This window comes from Sciurus vulgaris (genome assembly GCF_902686455.1).
Source record: "Sciurus vulgaris genome assembly, chromosome: 2".
In the NCBI taxonomy this organism is placed as follows: domain Eukaryota; kingdom Metazoa; phylum Chordata; class Mammalia; order Rodentia; family Sciuridae; genus Sciurus; species Sciurus vulgaris.
In genome coordinates this window covers 191,361,902-191,386,776 of record NC_136462.1, presented here as the reverse complement: position 1 = coordinate 191,386,776, position 24,875 = coordinate 191,361,902, and the positions used below count along the sequence as shown (strand labels likewise).

At 52.2% G+C, this 24,875-nt stretch overlaps 1 protein-coding gene across 4 annotated transcripts in view; it reads right to left on the bottom strand.

Annotated features, from left to right (window-relative positions):
• The window catches only part of EYA2 (EYA transcriptional coactivator and phosphatase 2), a 205,322-nt gene that overhangs the window by 32,095 nt on the left and 148,352 nt on the right, over positions 1-24,875 (bottom strand). For all 4 annotated transcript variants that reach the window (XM_079127952.1, XM_079127953.1, XM_079127954.1 and 1 more), the window contains one exon: positions 20,527-20,610. In XM_079127952.1, coding sequence (XP_078984078.1) covers positions 20,527-20,610 — 84 coding nt within the window. The remainder of the gene's footprint in view (positions 1-20,526; positions 20,611-24,875) is intronic.

The following is a 24,875-nucleotide window of genomic DNA, read 5'->3' as shown; positions in this document are numbered from 1 at the left end:
AGTTTTTCAAAGTGCAGGTTATGATACTTTTAGTGAGAGTTTAATGGGCAGCATTAAAAAAGAAAAAGACTGGAAAGGGTCATAGTATCCAGCGGTCAGCGGACTGTGGCCTGCCGCCTGCTTTTGTGAGTCAAGTTTACTAGAATGTGGTCACCCCGCTCTGGTCACTTCACACTGACAGCTGCTCTCAGGCCACAGGGCAGAGCTGAGCATCAACACACAACGTGAAGCCAGAAGTATTTCCAACTCTTTAGGGAGAGTCTGCCCATCTCCAGGACAGACAAGGAAACAGCGAGTCCGTCGTGCACAGCAGTGGTGAGCGTGGACGTCTTGGGGGTGTCCTGGGCTTGATGCAAAGGTGTTTCCCACTGCACCCGAGTGAAAACACCTAACAACGGCCAGCCGCTGGCTGCTGGGGAGACAGAACCATGCCCAGAACAAAGCCAGTGCTGGGGACGTTGGCTCAGTCACAGCTCCTGTTACGTGTCACTGCCACTGACTTGTGCGATACCCCTCAGCTTGGATGAGGTGGCTTTGGGGTTGAGGCTCGTGCCTGATCTGGCTCCATCATTCTGCGGCTGTCCTCCATGCCTGTGAGGGTCACTCTGTGCTGAGGAGTCTGCCCTCCAAGGCTGAGCTTCACGCCAGGACAGGGAGGGTGTGCCGGCCCCCGCCCCCCGGGATATCTGAATGCACGCGGCATCTGCGGTATGTGGTGGTCTCCAGTCCAGCTGAGTCGCTTGGTGGTTTCCGCTGGGCCTCTGCCGTGAGGCTGTGGAGGCTGCTTGTGCAGGGAAGACTGTCGGCAGGCCTGGGTCTCTCAGACTCCATGCATCGCTGAGGAGTGTGTACATTCACACTGAGCTTCGGCCAGTGCCTGGTGCTTAGCTTGGAGGCCCTGGCCACGCGCTTGTGCTTAGTGTGACTTCAGGTGATGTCTCTCATTGCCCTGGGGCTGGGGTCTCAGTAGCTGAGGTCAGTCATGAGGGCACTGCGTGGTTGTATCACTGGCCCCAGGGAGACGCAGGACACGGGTGAGACCCCAGACCTCAGGGCTCAGGTGGGCTTCCGGGGCAGCCCTTGGCACCCTTGCTGCTGGGAGAATCGGGAGGAGTTTGTGCTCTGCTGGGAGGGGACACCTGGAAGGGATGCCGGCCCTCCCCTGGACTCTTGCCCCGTGCCTTTTCCCACGGCTGATTTTTATCTGCCTCCTTTGACTGCAATCAACTGTCGCTGTGAGCACAGCAGCCTTCCTGAGGCGTGCAGGTTCCGGTAAGTCAGAGTTTGAGTTTGGGGACCCCTGACACAGTGTCTTTATTAGACACCTTTAAAATCCTCCTTAACAAAGGAGGCAGCATGATATCAGGGGCAACCCGATCTCTCTGGGAATGAGCTTCCACCTCTGTAAATTAGCAGTTACTACGTTTTAGTGGAACCAATACCCCTTACTGGCCTTCCAGGGTGATGGGGGATTGAACCAGAATCACAGTCATTGGTTCAGGGAAGACCACGTGGTCAAGCTGAGCCAATGGGAATTGGCCACAGGACGTCAGCTCCAACTGCAGGTGGAGAGGTGGAGCCCGAGAGGCGGGTTGGTAGTGTGGGAGCTGGGAACACGGGCTGCCCACTTGGTCAGTGCCCAGGCGGTGACAGATCCATATGAGATCCACAGCAAAGCATTCGGAATCCGGGCCTCGCTATGACTGACGTCTACTTCGGGACATCCTGGTTACATGAGCAAATGAATTTTCTTTTTTCTTAGATTACATTGGGCCACTTCATCACATCTGCAAAGTCCCACTTGCCACATAAGGTGACACAGGTTTTGGGGACACTGTCCACCGTGGAGAATGGAAAATTCTCACACATCCAATGTGACTTTCAAGCCTCCTGCTGCATGCACACATAAAAACCTCGTTTCTCATGACCAGAGCCGAGGCTGTAACTGCATTATATCAATAAACACAAAACGTTTTTGCTCAGGTTTGATAGGAACTGGATATACTTGCTCAGACTCCACAGTCCGCCTATCTGCCCCGACATTTTCCCTTCCATCTGGTACAGAATCCCCCCACATCTTCATTTTCTTAACTGCAAACATTTAAATGAGAAGTAGGTCCAGGTGGAGAATCTCTTGTCTGAAATGCTTGGCGCCAGACATATTTTGAAGTTTTGATTTTTTTCAGATTTTGGAATACTTGCTTATGGATAAGATATCGTGGAGATGGGACCGAAGTCTAAACACAGATTCGTTAACATTTTATACCCATCTTCTACACACGGGCTGAAGGTCGTCTTAGATGATATTGTTAGTGCATCTGTGTCTGACCTATTCCAAGGTCAGCTGCGGACTTTTCCACTTGCAGGATCACACTGGTACTTAGAATGTTTTGGGTCTGGGACTAGGGACGCCCAGCCTGTTCAAGGATCAGGTAGTTCTGCATGCCCTCTTTGGGGGTCATGCCCGAGCATGTGCACACTGAAAGACATAGTTAAAAATACTTTTCTTCTTTTCTTTCTTTCCTTTATATTTCAGTTAGGATATTAAATTAATTTCTAAAATGCTGTGAGTGGCAGGATATATTATTTGGGATTTTCATTCACGATGGTAAAAGGGTCATTTTTAAGGAATTATTTTAAAAGGGGACTTTGGATGCTGATAAAGTTGAAATCTGCTGTGGGAAAAACTGGCCTCTGAAAGGAGGACTCAAATCCTGCTGCCACTGGCTCTGCCAACAGTGCCCACTCGTCTTCTGGGGCACGGGAACACAGGACTGCAGCTCACCCACACGACCCCGCCTGCCCTGCGGTTTTCCTAGGAGCAAGGATTGAGAGACATTTCCCCAGAGTAATAATACGCATGGGGTGTCCTGATCTGAGTGTCCACTCTGTGGGTGCTGTGCCCAGGCATTTGACCTGCTCCTTGTCATTTACCTGATTTCCATGGGACTGTTAGCTCCTCATTGACAGAAGGACTGGTGACAAGCATGTCTGTCATCCATGAAGTAGCTAGAATGCTCTTTTTAAAACAAAAATCAGGGTTATCCCTTCTCATATGAAACCCACTGGACCTCCCTGGTCCTCTGAGCAAAGCCAGCATCCTTCAGAGGTCTGCATGTTCTGATGGTCACCTACTTCTCCGCTCCCCTCAGCCTCTCTGCTTCTTCAACAGGTCAAACTTGCCTCTGCCCCAGGGCCTTTGCACTTCCCATTCCCTCTGCCTGGAACCTCCTCTCCCAAGTTCTTTTGAGGCTAGCTCCTTGGTAACATTCACTTCCTACTTCCAGTGCCCGAAAGGCCTTCTCTGATCATTCTATCTAAAATAATCTAAGATAGCCAGGAGTGGAGGTGCATGCCTGTAATCCCAACGACTTGGGAGGCTGAGGCAGGAGGATGGCAAGTTTGAGGGCAGTCTCAGCAACTCAGCAAAACCCTCAGCAACTTAGTGAGACCCTGTTTCAAAATGAAAAACAAAAAGGGCTGGGGATGTGGTTCAGTGGTTAAGTGTCTCTGGTTTCAATCCCTAGTACCACCCCAACTCTGCAACAAAACACCCAAGATGCCAATCTCCCACTTACTCACAACCTGTGTCCTGCCATAGGTTTAAAGAGCATTTATCATGATCTGGAATGAACTTCTTCCTTTATGATTTTTGGTGCTTCTCCCCAAGTTGGAGGAGGCAAGTCCATGACAGCTGTGGCTTTGTCCCTTTTACCCAGAATGCAGCTGGGACAGCAGATGCTGCATTAAGTATTTTTGAAACGAGTGTGTGAATGGGTGCAGCTCTATGTCCTCACCGCCTCTCCTCCTCAAGAGACCTCTTCCCTATTTGACAGAAAAATCAAGACTCAGAGTGATGAGGTGACAGTCCAAGGTCACCGGCACAGGACTGGCTCAAGAAACTGGACCTGGACCACGCGGCTCCCCCTTCACGCCTGCGTGTGTCTTTGCAGGGACTAATTATTAAGAAAAGAAGCTTAAGGCAGATTACAGTTTTTTTCGGGGGATGGGGAGAAGGTAAATGCCTTATTTAAAAATTGTCTACTTTTAAGAAACGAGGGATTCACTGGATGACATTCTACTTCCAAGGAGAGAGACATGGCAAACGGCTGTCCTTCTGAAACCTGCCGGGCCCTCTGCTCAGGCCTCAGCTGGCTTTCCACTCTAACAACCTCCAGGCTTAGAAAGGAGCAGGGCAGTCTGTGGGGTGGGAGAGGCTCCCCTTTATTGCCTCTGAGCATTTGTGCCTTTAATTTCCTGGATTTGATATGAAAAAGCAAAGTTAACTGGTAAATCCCCCCTTCCCGGAGCCCCTTCCCCACCAGGAAGGGCTGTGCGGGAACCAGACCTGGGGCCAGACTGGAGGCAATTCCAGCCCTGCAGGCGCAGGGCGCCTTCCGCTCCCAGCCTGCCTCACGTGGGTGGGGCCTGTAACCCTTTGGGTGGTCACCTGGGAGTCAGAGAGGGGTGCTGTGGGAAGACTGAGTTTGGAAACCAGCTTTAGGGCCTCTTCACAACTACTAATGTCAGAAGCTGTAAAGAAGTGTCAGGGACACACACACACCTCTGGGGGCCCGGTCTCTTGGTGACCCAGAGCCAGGCTGCTTGCTTCCTTCTGCCATGGGTCCCTCGGGCCCACCCAGGGTAGGAGGGAGATGCCCAGTCTTTGCTCCCAGATGCACCAGTTCTGACATCCCAACCCCTGGACTCCACCTGGCCTGGGCTCAGCCCGTCTGCTGTTTCCAGCTGGAAACCTCTGCGCCATCCCAGGAGAGGGGAGGAAGCCCTGGATGCTGCTCGGCTGCAGCCTGGAGGGGGGTTATTCGGCTGCCTTCTGTTCCCCGGGGGAATTTCCCTGAGGAACTGGGTACCAAGCGCGGGAGCTGCCTGGGATTTGGAGGGTCTTCCATATGTTGCTCTGGCAACTTCGTCAACAGCTACTGCTTGGAGAAGAATGCTTAGCTCCTCAGAAACATTCTGGAAAACTGGTGGCATGGTAACCCGATTCAATGGGCTGATGAGTTTCTTTTTAAAGTAGGGATGTGGGCTGATTTTTTAAAGGGGGAGTTGTTGGGAACATGAACGTTTTGCTTGTTTACTAACTCCCTGTCAGTGAAACATTCAGCCTTCTCTGAATCAGGGGTTTTCAACCATGGCTTTGTTGACATTTTGAGCAAGACCACTCTGTCGTGGGGCACCCCATACTCGGCAGGATGTGCAGCAGTGTGCCTTACCTCTACCCGCTGGATGCCAGTCACACCCCCACCCAGAGAGGACAGCCACGAGCGTCTCCAGACTTTATGAAATGCATCCTGGGGGCAAAATCACCCCCGGTGGAGAACATGCGCTCTAAATGATCTTAAAGTCATGAGAAAGCATGGGCCCGCGTGTGAGGTCAGCTTTGGAGCTGTAGAGCGGAGACTTCACACACTTTACACCGCACTCGCCTTCTAGCCAGGCGATGAGCTAGAGTAACGGGAAAAGCCTCCAGCCGGCTGAGCGGGGTGCGCTCTCCTGTCCCGGGGCAGTGTCACCCCAGTCAGTCCCACCCCTGCAGCCAGGCACCTGGCAGCAAATCGGAGACCTGCCCTCACTATCGGAGAGCGACTCAGGCAGGTGGCTCGTCCTCACGATGCCTGCTTTCTTGGCATCCACCTCCTGGAGGCAGGGGTGACGAGTGGGTGACAGCGCCCAGCTCACAGGGGACACTGAGGTCGGCCAGACTCGCTTCCCAGGCCACATCCATCGTTTGCACTGGCCTGACCTTTCTCAGGTGCCACCTGAGAGGAAGCACAGGGAGGCGCGCGGCTTGGCACCTTGGGATGCAGGCCCCTCCCTCTCCTGTCAACGCCCAGAGGGGCCCCGGAGCCAGGCCGGGTCTCGGCAGGGCCCTGTCTGGGCTTGCACCGGGCAGCTCGGCGGCAGCGCGACTGGCAAATCCGGGCGCCTGCTGGCTGCGTTCGACTCGCTTTTCTTCTGTCAATTACCCGACACCCCAACTTGGGGACAATGGGCTCCGGCACCTATTTTGGAGGGAGGGCTTCCCTCCCGCTCCTTGAAAGAAAAAACACACAAACACACCAATCCAAGCCATCACGCCATCCAGCCAACCTTTAAAAAGTCCCCCGCCAAGTAGCTGTTTACAAGCTGAACAAATAATTACTCTGCCACAAGGAAGAAAAGTATTAATTAAAGCTATTCATTAAAGCAGCTTCCCTATTCTGCAGGGTTTATCTCGCAGAGGTGTCAGCCAAAGGTCAGGGACGGATTAAGGCACAATGCCGAGTTCCGCCAGTTAAATCTCCTCCTTGCGGTTGGCTTTTCATAATAAAGTTGTCATTAAAAGAAAGAATTTAATGGTTTTAATTGAGTTTAATTACATGGAAACTCCTGGAAAACAGATCGGCTTGTTGAAAAAAAAAAACTTTTTTAGAGAAAGACAAGAAAATGCTGGTTGCGAGGCAGGAATAGGTGAACTCACATGTTCAAACGGTGAATCAAAAAAAAATAAAAAAACAAAACTGACTCGGCCCCTTGGCAGTTTCAGGGGAGAAGACAGGAGACGGAAGGGGCCTGAGCTCAGCTGGCAGAGCCACCAGTGCCAGGAAGCCCGTCCTGGCAGAGCCGAGCGGGCAGACGGTGGATCACAGTCCAGTGGCCCTTCCGAGAGGCAACGCAGCCCCAGACGCGTGTCGGCCTTGGAAGAGCGTCCGCGGCCACACGTGCAAGGGCTCCTGCAGCATCTTACCAGGGTGTAAATTTAAAGGCAAGAATAGATGGGTGGACAGGGCTGTGAAGACGGAGAGGGCAGTGACATCCTGGTGTGCCCGGGACTGCGCGGCTCCCTGGGTCAGGGGACTTTCGGTGCTCTAAGTGGGAAAGCCCTGGACACGCCTGGGTGAGGTGATCACTCTGTCCGGGACCAAGTGGTGGCCCACGTCCTGGGAGACCAGTGGGTTTTCGGAGGTGCTCAGGACGGGCCTGACGCTCAGCCCACTGCCTCCGCCGGCCTGCCGCGGTCCTTGCCAGCCCTGTGCGCCTTCTGCTGGATGCCAGCAGTGGCCCATCAGCGTGCCTGCCCCCCGGGGAAGGGCTTCAGGGCAGGCTTCCAAAGACTCGACTTTGTTCTAGCACCCAGCCACCCTCCCGCAGGGGCCCTGTGAGGTCACTACCCTGCTGTACACCAGGCTGCACAGGTGGAAACTGAGGCACGGGGAGGCCAAAGCACCTGTCTGGAGTCACCTGGCTTTGAACTCGAGCACTCTGGCCCCACAGCCCACGCTCTGGCCCCAGGGCCGGGGAACTTGTCCCATGCAGGGTTGTGGCCTGCATGGTATCCACCACAGCTACTCAACTCTGCTGCCGCAGCATGCAAAACGGGGTGGCTGTGTGTCCATAAAACTTTATTTACAAAGACAAGCTGAGGGCCAGGTGTGGCCACGGGATGGTGGGGAGAAGGAGTGGCAAACTCTGTAAGATCACATCTAGGGACTGGGCCAGAAGATTGCACTTCAGCTCTGAATGTCTACTGAGCACCTACTAGGTGCCAGGTGAGACCAGGCAGCCTGTGGTCCCCAGGTGGCTCACCAGGGTACCTGTGGCCCTCATGGAGACTGAGGAACAGCTGGCGGGGGGCTCACAGCCTGGAGGGGCTTTGCTCTCCCCACTCCAGATACAAGAAACCCCTACATTTTCCCTTCGCTCTTATTAGAGAAAAACACCTGTGCGAACGAGAACAACTTGGCCTCAGGGTCAGAGGCCATAGGGAGCGGTGGGGACTGTGGCAAACTGGCGAGCACCTGCCCTGTGTCAGGGAGGCCGTGCCAGCCAAGGGGTGCCCTTAGGGATGGTGGGCTCAGTATGGCCACATCCTTTGTTTTTTCAAGAGAACCCAGAAACCTGAATTTTTCTTGTTATAACTGATGTGCCTGTACCTGGAGTACTACGTGCTAGCATAACATGGGTGCAGGATTTGACCAGGTCTTCAGCGCCAACGTTCTTCATGTCCTGTGGTGACACCATTCAAAGTCCACCCTTCCAGCTATTTGGAAATACACGTTATGTCATTGTCCCCTACAGTCAACTTCCGACGGAATAGCCTCTCGCGATGGCACCTCTGTGCCTGGGACCGCCTGCTCTCTTCCCAGGCTCGCCTACCCCTGCTCCATTTTCTGCTTCCACGAGAACAGCTTTTTTAAGTTCCACATTTGAGTGACATCATGTGGCTTTGGTCACTTAACATAATGTCCTCTGGTTCTACCCCTATAGCCACAAATGATGGGGCAGAAATCTGAATTTTAATGTGAAATCTCCTGGGTTTAAATGTTGGCAACTAATTGAAAAGTGTCATGAAAAGACTGCGTTTAAGAGTCAGCGTGGCCTGTGGCCCCCCCACGCCCCAGTGTGACAGCCGGCGAGGGAGGAACCGGGACCAAGGCCTGAGGGTCGTCTTGGGATCACGGGGGGCCTGGCTGGCCGTGGTAGGCCGGGTGGCTGAGGGGATGAGAGTGGTCTTTGGAATTCTGGGTCTGATCCCTTCTCTGCCACTGACCAGTGTGGTGGCCTTGGGCAGGGCCACTGCGTCCTTCTGGGTAGAGGGGGGATTGCCACATCTACCAGGCAGGTCTGTGTTGGGGGCTGAGGAGATGACGCACACGGGAGGAAGATTGACGTCTTCCTGCCCGAGACTGAAGGATTCTGGGAACGGGTTCTGTGCTCCAAACTCACCACAGTAAATACTCCAGTTTTGATTTTCAGCTCTCTGCCTACGTCGGACAATGGATGAAACAGACCGATTCCTAGAAAACCACAAATTACCAGAACGCACCCAGGATGAGGTCACTGCGACGAAGAAAGAAGCGGGATTCGTGAAATCACCCCAGGCCCCGGGCCCAGCGGGCCGCGCTGGAGACGGCACCCGTCAGTCAGCCCTTCGGAGGAGCTGGTCCTTCTCCGCGGTCTCGCCCGCAGCACGCAGGCGAGGGGACGCTTTCCCACCCTGACACCAGGACCAGACGGGGACGGACCAACCAGACGGAAACCAAGCACCAAGTACCAAGAAACAACGAAGAAAACGACCCAGTCTTTTCAGTAAAAAAAAGCGCCACCTCTGCTCCCCGGAGGCCGGACTCGGAGGAAGGGGCGCAGTGCCCGGGCTTCTCTTGCGGGGAGGGTGGGTAGGAGCTCGTTTTCCGGTTCACAGCTGAGCGAACTGAGGCCCCAGAAGACAGCGACTGGCCGGCTGTGGATCCAGGAAGCAGTAAAGATCCGATCCAAGGCCTCTGGATGCGGCCACGTCCCTCACCCCGCAGGAGTTCCGTTAGAAATGGCACAACAGACGAACAAGAAGTGACTTTCTGCCCCGGCGGGCACACGGGACACGGCCACGTGCTCCCCAAGTCTATGCACGGGGAGCCTGACTCCCTCCCTCTCTTCCTCTTCTCTTTTTTTCTTTCTTTCTAAATCCACATAACATAAAACGAACCTTTTAAGCCACACAATTTGGTGGCATTTAGTACACAGGTTGTACAATTGCCACCTCCGTCTAGTTTCCAGACATTGTCATCACCCCAAAGAAACCCCTGGCCCATGAAGCACTGGCCCCCTCTGCCCTTGGCAACCCTGGTCTGCACCCATCACTGTGGATTTACCACTGTGGTTGTTTCACAGACGTGTACAATGCACAACCCCCTGTGTGTGTCTGGCTTCCGCTCAGCATCGTGTTCTTGGGGTTCATCCACGTTGTAGTCCGGATCAGTACCCACTCCTTTTTCTGGCTGAATACTACTTCATCCTACTCTGATCCTACGATTTGCTTATCCCTTCACCCACAGATGGGTGTTTCCAAAGACGTCCTTAAACTGCATTTTCTACTTTGAATTATGCCCCTTCAAAGTTCTACTCTGCCACTGGAAGGGCACGAAAGTTCAGGAATTCACAGGAAGTGTGGGAAATGGGTTCTGGTGAGGGGGACAGTTTCCATTTTCTTATCAAAGTCAACCCCAAACTCAAGGCAGCGATGATGACAATGACAGTTGACGCCTTCCTGCCATTGGGCAGGCGACACCACATCACGGGGGCTCATGGAATCCAGCAATCTTTGGACAAGCTCAAAAACCCCATTGTCGAGAAATATGCGCAGAACAAAACCCGCAGGTGGGGTGCAGGGGAGACAGCTTCTCAACCGCCTAGTTAAGCATCAAGGAAAATTGTTCCCATTATTTCGGTTCCCAGGGTGCCTGAGTTGTTTTCCACCGGATCATTGTGAGGCGCCACCCCTGTATTTATAGGAGACAAAAGAGCTTCTCACTCCCGCCCAACCCACAATTTGTAGGAGATTTAAATCCATCTCTTTTTTCCCTTCAGCATTCACCAAAAGGTGGGCTGGGTGGGGAAAGAAGTTGGCAGAAGGGGTCTCGGGGAGCAGGCGGCATTTGTTCAATAGGGGGGTGGAGACTTAGGAGCCTGAACAGAGCCAGCCACTCCCGAGGACCGGCCTCTCAAGCTGCAGAGAGCACAGAGCTTCAAAGAAAGTCTGCTAATGAGCACTTTCCTGACAACCCCAGACCATCTCCAAAATATATTTTCTGTTGGAAATAATCCTTTAATGCTCTAAAATACATAAGCAGAGCACTTGGCAAGGAGGCCGTGGCCCAGGGCAGCGCTTATCAGGAAGGATTAGGCCGACAGAGGGTGCCACTCCCTCCCCCTGGGTCAGCCCCTCCAGGACACCCTTCAAAGCTTTCCCAACCTCTTCCTGGTCCTGGTCCCCCCCAAGTGACTCCTGCAGATGTCTGTGTCTCGCTGGAGTGAGTGGCCAGCCCGGCAGCCCTCGTCCTGCAAAGAAAATAACCACAGGGCCGGGAAGCCCCATCCCAGCCGAAGCTTCTCGAGTAGCCACAAGGACCAATACCTTCCATTGAACTGGAGACAGCGCTGGGGGCTGGGGGCGGGGGCGCAAGGTTCAACCCCCGTGGGAGAATGAAATCCCCGACTTCCTCAGAGAATCCCTTCCAAATTGTGTTCATCTTGACTTAATCCACCTCTACCGAGCGAATTAGGCAGTATTTATTTTGAGAATCTATTTTATAGAGTTCCAAGGACTCTGTTTTGCTTGGGCCGCCCTCCCTCCCCATTTCCAGACCTGCAGGCTGCTGAGGCCGCCAGGCCTTTAAACTCGCAAGGCGCTCTGCCCACGTGACCAGCACAAGGTAAATAAACACAGCTGAGCCCTGAGACCCGGGAAGGTTTTCTCATTAAAGAAATAAAATAAACAGATGTCCTTAAGCACTTTGGCTTGTGTTTGCCAAAGGATGGAAAGCTCTAGATGTCTGAGCGGCAGACGTGAATCAGAGCCACATCTCCGGGTGGAAGGGGGAGACAGAGAGGAAAGAATCCGGGGTCCTTGGAATTAACTAATAGTCCCCCAGGGAGGGCGCTTTTGATTTGAACCTTAGCAACTTCTACAAATAGTTTTTAACTGCTGGGTCATAAAACCAGGGTTTTTTATTTCTTCTCAGTTTGTAAAGTAGTAACGGACAGGCCACGCTGCATATCGCCCACGGGATCTGATTGAATCCGGATGGTACTGAGCTGGGTCCTGGGTTGCGGAATGTGAGCTGGAGTCATGTAATGCCACCCGCTGAGGACCCTGGCTGGTTGAAGGGGCAGAGGAGCCACGGCGGGGAGAGCAGGCCAAGAGCTGGCCGAGCCCCGTCTACCCGGGCTCTTCTGGACACACTGGCCAGTGTGGGTGGACCACAAGAAAAGCCACCGCGGGTGAACTCAGGGCTTCCACCCTGCTCAGACTGTCCTGTGTGAGAGTCACCGAGGACGACGCTGAGACGCAGGTTCCATTTCAGTACGCTTGCGGGCGCCTGGTGCTGGGCCCTGGATGGACTCTGGGTAGCCCTCGGGGCTTAAGTTACAGCAGGGCTCAGGCAACGAGGAGTTTTAACCTGTCTGAGAACCAGCCACGGTGCAGCCAGACATAGGTGCGTCCTGGATGTCTTAGTGTGGGTCTCCCCCAAAGCTGACCCTGAGTCCTGGACTCAGGCAGCTTCCTGGGAGGTGATGCCCGGCATGGCTGGTGACCATGTGGGGGTGGGAGGGAGGCTGGGTCAGTGAGCAGGTCCCCACTGTGGGGACACGGTTCCTTCCCCTCTCTGGGCTCATTTGGTGCTTTCCATCGGGTCTCTGAACTGCCTGGGTGGAACCACTTCCTGATTGGCTGCTCTGAGGTGGGGCTCCTGGCCCCTCCATGGGCAGTGGCCAGCAAGTGCCCGCTGCCCTCGCCACCCATGCGGTCCTTCTGGGTCTCCTTCTCCAAACAGAGTTGCGGCAGTGACTGGGGTAGCAGTCCAGGTCCTCTTCCCAGGAGGACCGTGCAGACTCCCTGCACTGACCTCAGTAATGTCCTCCCGCGTCCTCGCAGGATATTAACTGGTGATATTAACTGCTGCGGCCTTGCCTTGGGACTGGCTGGCTGGCTTACTTAGGCTGACAGAGCCAGCAGAGGTGCCGGGTGCCATTCCAAGCCCACTCCACCCTCTCGCCTCAGGTGAAACACTGTGTGACCACAGGAACCAGCCAGGGCGTCCCCGCTGCAGGATGAGAGGCCCCCCAGCAGAGACGAGCAGAGACAAGCCGTCCCAGCCGAGGCCACTCTGTACCCATGATCTGCCAGCTGTCTGTAGCTACCTGAGAGAGCCCAGCCCAGGTCGGTGGAGAGCCCTGCCCACCCACAATCTCATGGGCTTAACAAATGCTATTGTTTTATGCCACTAAGCCAGTGATTTGTTGCATAGCTAACTGGTAACACAGCTGAGCCCCCTTGGAAACTGGGATTACTCTTGCCTTTAGTTTTCCCGTGAGTTCACAATGGCCTTAAACTCCCTCTGAATGCATCTGGATGCCCGGGTATTTTATCACACTGTCTTCGTGAAGATCTCTCTTAGCACCTTCTGACCTGCTTCACTCAAGATCACTGCAGCAGTCGCTTTCTTTCACACTGGGACCTTTGCTTGGGATCTGGGGATTCCCTCCACTTTGCTACAATGGTGAATTTCCTGTTCCCCGTGCTTCCCGGTGTGTGCTGGCGTATCTCTGAAAAGGAGCTACTAGACGATGATTTGTTTTCAGACAGTGCCTCTGCGCTTTCCTGAAAATGACTTTACTATACTGTCCTCCTCGACAGTTTGGCTGGGTATTAAATTTTTGCTTGGCAAATAACTTCTTCATAGTTTTTAGGCTTTTCTTTATGGACTCTAGCTTCCAGTGGCTGCTGAGAAATCCAAAGTCTTGCACTTTGATTCCTCAGAAACATGGAATAAATCTTGACATTGCATGTCATCCTTACGTGGGGGCCACGTTTACTTTTCCTATGTGTGCCTGTGGGTTGCTGGCACGTGCATTCTGACTGGAGTTTTAAGCTCTTATTGGGCAGAAAGTTTTCTACTTTTGGTATCTGAACTTCAATGCCAAGGGGCCAGGCCCAACCTGTCTTCAGGCTAGATGTGACTCTGGGTGGCCATTGGCTCCCTCTATCCTGAGGACTTGAGCTGGGCCTGGCTCTTGAAAGGAGTGGTGGGGAAGGAAGCTCAGGCAGGTATGGAGGGACACCTGACCCTGCCGCCTGGCCCCAGCCCAAGTCCCCACTTGCCAAAGCGTCTCTGGCCCCAAGCCTGTGTGGGAACACTCTGGTCAGCATTCCAAACCTCTGCAGAGCCCCTCCGGGGTCAGGCTCTGGGAGGGGCAGACCAGGCTGGCACTGGTGTGTGGAAGCTTGTTTCCCAGCGCGAGTGCTCCGCAGAATGTCACTTCTGCTGTGTTGCCACTGTGCCTGCTAAACACTCCCCACTCGTGAGCTATTTATTTACTTGTTTGTTGAACAGACATTTGTCCAGCATGTGCGCCAGGTTCCAGGGTGGCAGAAGATGAGTGTGTGGCCACGCAGGCCCCTCCATGTGCGGGCAGGGTCACAGTCTGTGGGCAAGCTCACTCCAGAGGCTTTTAACAGCCATCCTCCAGACAGTCACATGGCCACTGGGCCGGCTCACACCACCAGCAGTGGCCTACAGCTTGCCCTTCATCCCTTCTGGGCTGGGTGACCCTGGCTGAGCCACACCACCTCTCTGGGACCGTTTCTCCTGAAATGAATATAAGGGGAGCGAGGCATCTGCAAGTCTGTGGTGGGGATCCCAAGAGAGAGAGGGCCTAGGGCTGAGCTGGCCACCAGGGTGTTGTCCACCTCTGTCACCCAGAAATGTTCACGACTGCCAATGTCCCCCAGGTGCAAAACTGCTTCTGATGACTAGTCACTGCGTCAGAACCCTGGGGAAGGATGCGGGGCGGCGCGGAAGGATCTGGACCAGCGTGCGGAGGGCAGAAGCCAGAGGCCGGGCATTTCCACAATGCCACTCGCACGAGAAATAACTGGCAGGCAAGGACAAGCACACGTCTCGGGACGCAAGGGAAGGCCACGAGGGAGGGGAGGGAGGATGCACGGGTTTTTGCACGGAAACAAGAAAGGGACCTGGTGTGGACGAGGAGCGCTTGAGCCTAACGTCAGCAAGTTCCCCGCAGAGGGCACGCGGTGGGCGGCGGCCAGGGCTGAGGAATCTGCAAGGCGAATTTGCCAGCTGGCAGCAGGGGTGGAGGGTAGACCTCTTCAGCGGAGATGCTGGACAGAAGCAGCGGCAGGGGCTCCAGACCCCCGCGGCTCCCGCTTCCCACCTCTCCAGCCTCGCTGGCCTCCTCATTGTCCCTCAGGCTCCCCAGGCAGACTCCTGCCTCAGGGTCTTTGCACTTGCCCGCGGGTCTCCCGCCAGAAACCTGTGGCTCACTTCAAGACTTAGCGTCCCCGTGAGACCCTCCTTCCTGCCTACTGTGGCTCAGGTTTCATCTCACCCTCTTCCCCGCGGTCCTCCTGCACCCCACCCCCTTCCACGCTCTGTCCTTCTATTTCTCATTTGTCTGGTTTATTGTCTGCTCTCCAGGAGGCAGAGCTCCCGTCTCCTTCACCCCTGCTGTATCTCCTGTGCCTGGAACAGTGCCTGGCTGCAGGGTGCTTGATGCACAGTCATGACAGAGGCCGGGGTCCTGGGATCAGCATCTGTGAGCTGAGTCTTTGATGCATGTGCCCCTAATCGCCATGACGACAGAAAACACCTGGCTTTTCTGTCCCAGTTTGATCTGTGGAGGGTCTGAGTGTCCCTACACAAGGACTTGGCGTGATGTGAGTTGTGACTCCCTGTGTGGCCTTGGGTCCCTGTTTGTGGCCTCCCATTCCCGAGGGAGTCTGTGGGAACTCTGGCCCTGGCTGATTTCCAGCAGCCCAAGTCCTCTGGGAAAGAGGCCCCTGCACCCCACATGGGCACTTAAGTGTCTGTGAATATACTAAAATTCACCGAATTATATACATGGAAGGCAAATTTGTTATATGCAGATGATTTCTCATGGTAATTAAAAAGAACCGCTGGAGCAGTTGTCTTAGAGCTGAGGTTTACATCCGCACTGAGCTGCCCAGAGGGCGCTGGGGCAGACTCTCTGTGAACCGAGCACGCTGGGGAATCCTCTTACTACCCCTTCTGAGCCGTAGGCAAAGGCTCCTGACCATCCTGACCACCCTGTGTCTGCCCGACCCCAGCTGGAGAGACTGGAGTTCTGAGGGCAGGCGGAGGAAGGCGAGTTGGGAAAGAGGCCGGGCCCCTGGTGGCCCCAGCTCCGCAGGGGATTTCTGATGCATGCACACGATGCTGGGAGGCAGTTTGGCTCAGCCCTGGGGTGCAGGGAAGGAAGAGAAAACAGCCTCCAGCCACACCTCCCCTGACTGGGAACAGAAGAGAGCCCAGTTTCTGGTTTAGAACTCAGACACCCTGTTTTGAATCATGGCTCAATCAGGTTGGCTTTGCTGGTCTTCTTTTCCTAAGGAAACAGCAGATCCTCCCTGGGCTGGGGCTATAATTGATATGATTTCTGCCTCCTGCACAGTGCTCGGCATAATGACCATAAGCAACGAGGTGCCAGTCCTTGGCACGGATGCCCGTGAAGAGGCAGCAGCGTCTTGGCCTCCAGAGCCACATCCACTGGATAGGTGGGGCTGTACACTTGGCTGGAAAGAGTACTTGGGGTTCCTCTGGGGCCCATGCCTCTCCCACTCAGTGCATCTGCTGGAGACGGAGGGGGTCTGCCTGTCCACTCCTCCCCAGGAGCAAGCTCTTGAACTGGTCGGGCCCGTCAGAGCTTCAGAGGCTGGCATGTGGATGGGCCCGTGGTCCCGTTTGGGATGATGAGATTCAAGCCTAGGAGTTGGGCTGGCATCTGCACAGCAGAGGTTTCTTCTTTTTAGTTGGCATCGCTGGGAGGAAATCACCACATGGAGAAAGTCAAGTAAGGAAGAAAGACCTGAGAAGACTGCCTGAGCTCCCAGATTCCATCCAGCCAGAGCGGAATCCCAGATCGCCCTGGGTGTTTCAAGTGCCATGTGATAAACCCCCCTGCAGCTTAAGGACTCTGTGCTTCAAACTGCGAGTCCTGCTCGAGACCAGCTATTAATAATGAGCTTCCCACGGCTGCAGCTGTAGGAAAGCCCAGCGAGGAAGAGCTGGGGGCTGGCAGTTGGGCTGTGAGTGTTTCTGTTCTAGATACTCCAACAACACAACCTCCCTGGGCCTCAGCTGCTCTGTCTGCAAAATGGGGCTCACCATCATGCCCCTCCTGGCCCCTGCCATGTCTGTGGACTTCCAGTTCAGAGCTCTGGCAGAGACCGCTCTCTGGTGTTTCAGGCCTACAAAGGCAGGTGTCCCCTGGGCCTTGTAAATAGAACTCACTTGATTCTTTGTTATCCCTTTTCTAATTTGTTATTCTTCCTCTTACTGTATGGTCCCCTGGGCTAGAAATTGCCAGTTGCCTTCCACTCTTTCTCCCTCTTAGAGTTATAGAATTCATACATTTTGGCATGTGACTGGCCCAAAATAAAGACTGCATTTCACAGACTCCCTTGCAGCTAGTTGTGGTCACGTAACCAAGTTCTAGCCAGTAGTTTGTGAGCAGAGGTGCTACGTGCGATTTCTGGGCTTGGCCCTTAAAAAGAGAGACACATGATTTCCCTCTCAGCTTCCCCTTCTTGCTGGCTGGGAGGGAGACGAGGGGGCAAGCTGTGATTCATCTTGCCAATACTGAGGGATGGCAGAGAGGAAGCCTGAAGGAGCCTCAGTCCCTGGTGCTGCTCAGCCGCCTCATCAGCTTGAACTGCTCCTTGCTGCAGTGCCTGCTGGGGAGGGCCAAAGTCAACCTTTGTCTAGTTATTTTGCATCTCATTTAGGATTGCTGGATTTAGCAAATAAAAATACTCATTTTGCACCTTACAGAGAGCAGGAGGAGGGGACGGAAGATTCTAGATCGGAAGTGGAGAGGTCCAGACATCATGCAAGAAGTCATTGTCCTCTCATTTTCTCTTGGACGATCTTACTCCTCAGCCTCAATTTCTCCTTATGCATGAGGGAGACTAATTGGACGTGATGGTCTCTTAAGTTCTTCCAGTTCTGACCTTCTGTGGGTCTCATAATCCTAGGACAGATGTTGACACTCAGATTCCAGGGGGCCAGAGAGTCCCATCACTGGGTTTGAGGGCCAAGGGTGGCCACAATGGACCGGAGAACAGATGTCCCCCTCTGCGGGCCCTTGCTGTAGGCTCCTGTTGATTGCCGCCATGGGGGAATACAAGATTGCTGGATTGCCTAATTTTTCAAGAAGAGCTGGAAATCTAGATTGTTTTGGTCTGTGCAATCTCCTGATTTTTAAATGTTGGCAATAAATTCACATTTTTTCAAACACTCTGGGGGCCAAACAAAAAGATCTGCAGGCTGAATTTGGCCGGTGGCCACCAGTTAAGAATTTCTGTTTTGATACTATTTTCTTTCCTTCCTTCCTTCATTTAACAAATATTTACTTGATACCTACTAAGGGGGAACACTGTTCTTTGCACTACATATAAAGCAGTGAGGAAGAGGGGGGCCCTGTGCTCCTGCAACCTGATGTTCTAGGGGATCATTCCAGGCCATTCATGTGACAGGTATCTACTGAGCAGTTCTGTCCCCTGCACTGGGCTGGGTTGGAAGATAAAAAGTTTCACGTTCCTTGCCCTTGTGATGCTCCTGGGCTACATGGGAGGCAGACACTTCAGACACAAGTTAAAAACAAGGTGGTAGAGAGAAATGCAGTTTAGATGGAAGGAAGAGGTTGGGAGAGGCCTCCTGGAGGAAGGGAGGCCCACACCTGAGTCCCAGCGACTCGGAAGGCTGAGGTGGAAGAATCACAAGAACCCACGAATTTAAGACCAGCCTGGGCAGCACAGTGGGACCCCGCCTCACAAAGAAAAAAAGTAAAAGTAAAAAAGAACCAAAAGACAAGCAGGATTTAACCCATAAAAGAACATTCTAGAACATTCTAGATTATAGCAGAGGCTTCCATGTGCCCCTCTTCCATGTCTCCTCAGCTGCGACCATTCCTGCACACAGTTAGGCCTTCCACAGTCAGCGCCTGTGACTCCCCACTTTAGGGCTCCCTGGGGGCAGACCCTCAACCCATGGCAGGAAGGATTTTGTGGGTGACCATCCCAGCTGCCTCACTTTCTTGTGGGTCGATGCTGAGGTGTCTTCCATGACTGGCCAGTAGTCTCCGGTGGGACTGTGCCTGCTGCCCAGAGCGTTGTTATGCAGCCTGCTTGGATGCCTTGCTTCCTGGGGACACCTGGGACACTCCCAGGTCGACTACCCACACTCACTCCTAGTCTCAGGATCTGGTTCTGGGAGGCACCAGTGGAGATGGGACAGGTGTGGCAGGTTCAGGACAGAAAACTACTCAGGGCAGGTAGCAGGACGTGGGGTTGGAGAGGGGGCAGGGCCAGCTGGAGGAGGGCCTAGGAGGCTGGTGCTAGGGCCGTCAGTGCAGAGGCCACTGGTGATTTTTCAGCAGGAGTGACGTGACCAAGCCTGTATTTTAGGATGACCCTTCTGTCTGGGGCAAGAGTAGAAGCTGGGAGGCCAGATGGGAGGTCAAGCTGGAGGTGACAGTGGCTGGGATAAGGTGGGGGCTGGAGAGGGGTGAGAGGCAACGAGGAATGACATGGGCCCAGCAGGGAGCTCGGGGCTTCCTCTTCTTGGGGAGCCCCAGATTTGGCTTAAGGACTGGTGGTGAGACACGGGTGCAAAGGTCATACCCCAGGTCACAAGGCCTTGCCCAACACGGAAGTGGGTTGTTGGCAGAGCCACAGAACTTCATGGTGGGCAGCCTCAAAGGACAAGAGCAGCACAGGGACGTGTCTGTGGGTGGGGGTGACTTTACTGGGGTGGGTGGGACAGCCATGGACAGCCTGGCCTTGTGGACACTGCACTACTGCGGCCCCTTGGGGGCAGCCCACCTGCTTGCAGGGCCTGCGGGGCCTGCGGATCCCATGCTGGGCCTTCAGCCGCCACCCTCTGCCAAGCTGCACGTAGCCCAAAAACACATGCTAGGTTCCCACAGGCCCTGCTGGACATATTAACGGCATTCCAACGCGGCGAGAGATTTCTGCACCACCAACACCATCTTTACGTCCTTTGCAACGTCATGGCAGACAATAAATCTATCTTGCTAATTATACATCCAGCTTGCTGTGACCCCCATAAAAACCAGACGCAGCTGGAAAAGCCATGAGGTGATGTCAAACCATATTTCTGGTCTAAACAGAAACAGAAATATTTTCCAGGCGCTGGCGAGAATCACGGTTCCCACCCATGCGTGGAAGCAGCTGCCGGTGGGTCACTTACCTTGGAGGAGATGATCACTAGGCTGTCCTGTAAGCACTGCCCTTCTGCCCCCAAGGGTCCCCCAAAAGAGATGACAGATGCGTCACTTGGGGCTGTTAAGAAGTCCGTGGCATGGAGGCAAAGAGCCCGGGGGGTTTTAGCAATCTGGTTAATTATGGCATCACTACGGGCGTTAGGTCTTCTACTCACCACCATCAACCAACAGCACTTGCCCAGAATTCTAACTGGACGGGCCCCCAACACAATTTGTCCATCATACATTTGCAAAGCTATTGCTAAGTTCCATGCTGGAGTTGACAATACCCCTCCTTCATCTCCAAAGAACAAAACCTATTTGCTGGAGACATTCGGCTAAGCAGCAGGGCGAACCCTTGACTCCCTTTGTTTTCTAGCTAAGACGGCTGCCTCTGGCTGCAGGGTGTCCTAGCCCTTTCAGGAAGGGGACAGCTGAAGATTACAGCTTGCATGCAACCAAGTAGATTGTCCAACACTTCATATATTGGAAGAAAAGGCATGGGGGATGGTAGAAGGGGAAGCTAATTAAATTTTCACATGTCAAGGGAAAATGCACAGGCATTTTAAAACTTGGGCAGATCTAAAGAGGTGGTGGCTTTTGTTGGGGAAGCTGCTTGAGAAACTGCCCCCACAATTCCCAGGATAAACCGGCTGGACGGAAATTCATGTGGTTAAAAAAAAGAGAGACAGGATGGATTCTTACCTTCCCGTATCTGGATGCGAACGTCCCCGTGAGTAAGGAGTGAAAAATAATTATGGTCTCATCCAGGTCCCACACGAACACACGCTGTGAGGGAGAGAGGGGACAATGGAGACACATGGAGTCATTAGCGTCTGACTTCACGTCTGCAGAAATCGATTCCCTTGGAGGAAGAGTCACCTTGAAACACATCACCCTGAAGTTGGAAAGCATGCGACTCACCTATGCGGTGAATCCCCATCCAAGCTCAGCTGGGTGTCACGAAGGCCCATTTTTGGGCTCCTAACCCTACAGATGCCAGAACCAAGAAGCCTGTTCCTGCCTTCCACATAAAAACTCAGAGAAGGAGCAGCTCAGGCCAAACACAACAGTGAGAATCACATGATTCACTTGACAACATGAAATAGTACCATTTTAATTCACTGCTCACCGTGAGCCCGGCTGTTCCTAACCATTTCTGTTTGGGGCAAATCTGACGATTACCTCCGTGGCTCTCCATCACGTCTCTGTACTCACTGATCTGCCAACAGTGTGACAGAGTCTCCCGACTGGGCCGTCTGAAAGGTGAAGGTTGGCTCATGGCAACCTCCTTCCTTTCTCCAGAACCTTACATCTTTTCCTTAAGTGAATCCTCCTATTTCTAATTCCATCAGCTTTGAACATTCTCCCTGGGCTTAAACAGGAAACCCGACTTGGAAGATATGGATATTGGCGGCCCTAGCTTTTCTCCTGTCACCTCCTCTCTCTGACGTCTTTCATCTTTAGCTTTACTTCTGCACTGTCAATGTGGATAAATTAGTTCTATGTTTGGTTTTATATCTAAAATTAAGTCTTTCATGCTCTGTCTACATGTTGATTCTAAAAGTTGGTAACCAATAAAGAACATTTATATCTTATGATCATTCTCTACTGCATAACCAAGTAACATTCTGGATGTCCATTCTCTATATGTCCAGTCTGATAGCCCCAGATCCACTCTAACGACCATGTTCTTACTCTCAAGGTCATATGTATCCCCTTCACTTGGATTCCTTCCTGGTTAAAATAATAGACCATATGTCAATTTTATGAATCAGCTTGTCTGGTATAACTTTTGGTTTTGTTTGAGTTTTATTCATTATTTTTATTTTTTCTTGTTTTCTGTGATGTGCCTTCATTATAATGTCCCTTTCTAGCAAAGATGTACATCCCCAGTGTTAGTTTCAGATTTCTGTATCAGAGATGTGCATCCTCTGATAGAAATGAACTTTCTGCAGAACTTACACTCTGAAACCTCCCTTTCTGAGTTGAATCCACTGTTACTTGGATTCCAAATCTCTTTCTTTCTTGATTTTCTTCCTTGTTTTACTTGAGTACATCCTTAAGTTGCTTTTTCTGAATGTATTCATAGAAAGAAATCTTCCTGAATTCCTGGATAGCCGCTATCTTTATTATCCCTAGTTTCTCTGGGTACAGAGTTCTAATTGGAAAAGCATGTCTTCTAGATCTTTGAAGGAATCATTCATTATTTCCTAGTGTCTGTGGTCATTGATTGAAAGTCTCAGTTCACTGATTCCTTGTAGATTTGACTTTTCGTTTTCCTCTAGGGTTTATAAGGATATTTTGTTTTTCCTCGATAGCCTCAAATTTATAAGGTTGTACCTAGCTATGATCTTTTTTCATTCATACTGTTTAGTACTTGAACATTTTTAATCCAATGACTTACATTTGTGATAGCTCTCAAAAACTTTATTTTCTTCTACCTTCAAAATAATTTCTTCCTATCTTTTTTTTTTTTTTTTTCTTTTTCTTTTTAATAGTTCTCTCTTTCTGGAATTTCTGATAGTTAAATTAAACCTTTTAGATTGATATTGTTTCCTTTTAAAGAAGATTTTCTATAATTTTGTCTTTTTGATCTATGTTTTGGGATAGTTCTTTGCTTTTTCTTCTGCTACTGGGAATTGAATCTAGGGGCACTTAACACTGAGCCACATCCCTAACCCTCTTTATTTTGAGACAGGGTCTCGCTAAGTTGCTCAGGGCCTGGCCAAATAGCTGAGACTGGCTTCAAACTTGTGATCCTTCTGCCTCAGCCTCCTAAGTCGCTGGGATTACTGGCGAGCACCACCATGCTTGGCTTCTGGGAGATTTCCTAAACTTTCTTTTTCAATCTTTCTCACAGTCATTTAAAAATTTCCAATAACTGTCTTTTTCTTTCTGAATATTTCTTTCCCAATAGCCTCCCCTTCTTATTTTATGGATAAAAAAATCTCCTTGAATTTTTACAAGAAAACCAATCAGAATTCTTCTAAGTTCATTTCTGTTTATTAAATCCCTTTTCTTCTCATTTATTCCATTTATTTATCCTCATTTTTCTGATCATTACTTTTAAGAACAAAGGAACTTTTTTTTTTTTTTTAGGTCTGTGTGGGTGGTGTTGAGAGGAGAGCAAATATGCTACTCAGTCTGCCACCGTGCCACGTTTGAAAACCCTCTGCAGGTCAAGGACTGTATTTACGATGGCATTGGTCATGCCGGAAGAAGCACAAAGAAGCATCTAGGATGAAAAAGTCACACCAGCATGCCAGGTCCTCTCGTACAGAGGTGTCTAAAGCAATCAGCGCAGTCGAGTGTTGTTTTGTAAATTTTTCAGTCCCGCCAGTCATACGTATGTGTATGTATGGGCCGGGTCGCTGTAGAGTGTATTTCTTATTCAGCTCATGCTAAGGAGTGTTTGCCAGCCACTGCTTAGGAGGAGCCCTCTGAGGTTCAAACATGCTAATTCTTAATTAATCTGAACGAAATGGGCAAATCCGTTTAATTTAGAAATTTTAGCTGCAGGGGTTTTTAAAAGTCAGGGAGTATTTTAAGAGTCGATGCAGGCTCCGTTCATCCACCCTCTCCGAGTCCTCTACCTCCATCTCTCCCAGCCCTAGGGTCTCCGCGGCTCAGCTCCCGGTGGCTGTTGTGCAGGTGATCTGTTCCTGAGCTGCCACGCTTTGGACCACAGTGGGTTTCTAACCCCCGATGGGTCAGATCTTTATCTGGAAACTTAAAATTGGGGCCTAGAAAGAAAGCCATTGTCTTTGGGGGCTGGTGGCCCATTTTTGACATGTGACCTGAAGGGCAAAGATGGCTAGTCGGTAGGGAGAGGACAGAGAGTGAGAGAGAACCCAACACTTTCCCAGGACCTGATTTCAGCTGAGAGTAGAACGGGGTCAGGGGAGGCCTGGGGGACAGCCATGCTGGGGCACCAGTGCTTGGGCACTGCAGAGACACCCTTGTTGGGGGACTCTGGCCCCTGCACTGGGGCTTGTGGCAGCGAAGGCCTAACACAGCTCCTTGCCCGTCCCTGGCCTTGTGGGTCCTCTGCAGCACCCCTGCCCTGCTCTAGGAGGGTCTCTGTATCCTTAAAAGAAATTCTGCTTTTTCACTTAAGTAGCTCAAGTTGGTTTCTGGCACCTGCAGTCACAGGATTTTAGCTAATACATGCTCAGAATTTTCCTTCTTTCCACTTGGACATAATTTCTCTCTCCTGGGCCTCAGTCATTAGCAGAACTGCTGAAGACTTAGGAGGTGTGACCCAGGCGGCCCCCTCTGCTGACATTAAGCCCAGAAGCGAAGCACGCCTCACACCTTTCTGACTGTTCTCTCCCAGTGGTACTTACTCTGGAATCAAGAAGCAGATGTTTCCAGAATAATATCACCCTGTAATCCCCAACTTCCATGCCACGAACCTTCTCAGTTTCATGGAAAAATGTCTCTCCACTCCCAATGTCCCCTACCAAGAGCCGAAGTGCTGGGCGACCCAGTATTTGGGGGGAGGAAATATAAAGGTGTGCATTGCCCTGCGAGCTGTCTCTGGCTCTGTGACGCCAAGCTGGTGCCCTCGGGAATGTGGGAGGCCATCAGTGAAGGTGGCCTGGAGCCAACTGACCCCCTCAGCCTTCTGCAAAGGCCTGAGCCCGCTGAAGGCCTGTGCAGTCTCCTGATTTGGGAAGGGTGGTGGGTAAGTGGATGGTGATACATTATGGGGGTGGGGGGAGGTAAGACGATAGAATGAGACAAACATCATTTCCCTGTGTGCATGTACGATTACGCCAATGGCATGGCTCCACTTCATGTACAACCAGAGAAATGATGGTTGTACCTCATCTGTGTACAATGAATCAAAATTAAAAAAATAGAAAAAACAATGAGGGGAAGCTGGTGCAGCAGCCTGTGCCTGAAGTCCCAGCACTTGGGAGGCTGAGGCAGGAGGATCGCTTGAGTTTGAGGCCAGCCTGGGGCAGCATGATGAGGCCCCATCTCAATAACAAGAAAGAGGAAAAGCAAGAGCAGACTCCCCTGGCTCTGTAGCCCAGGGCCCTGGG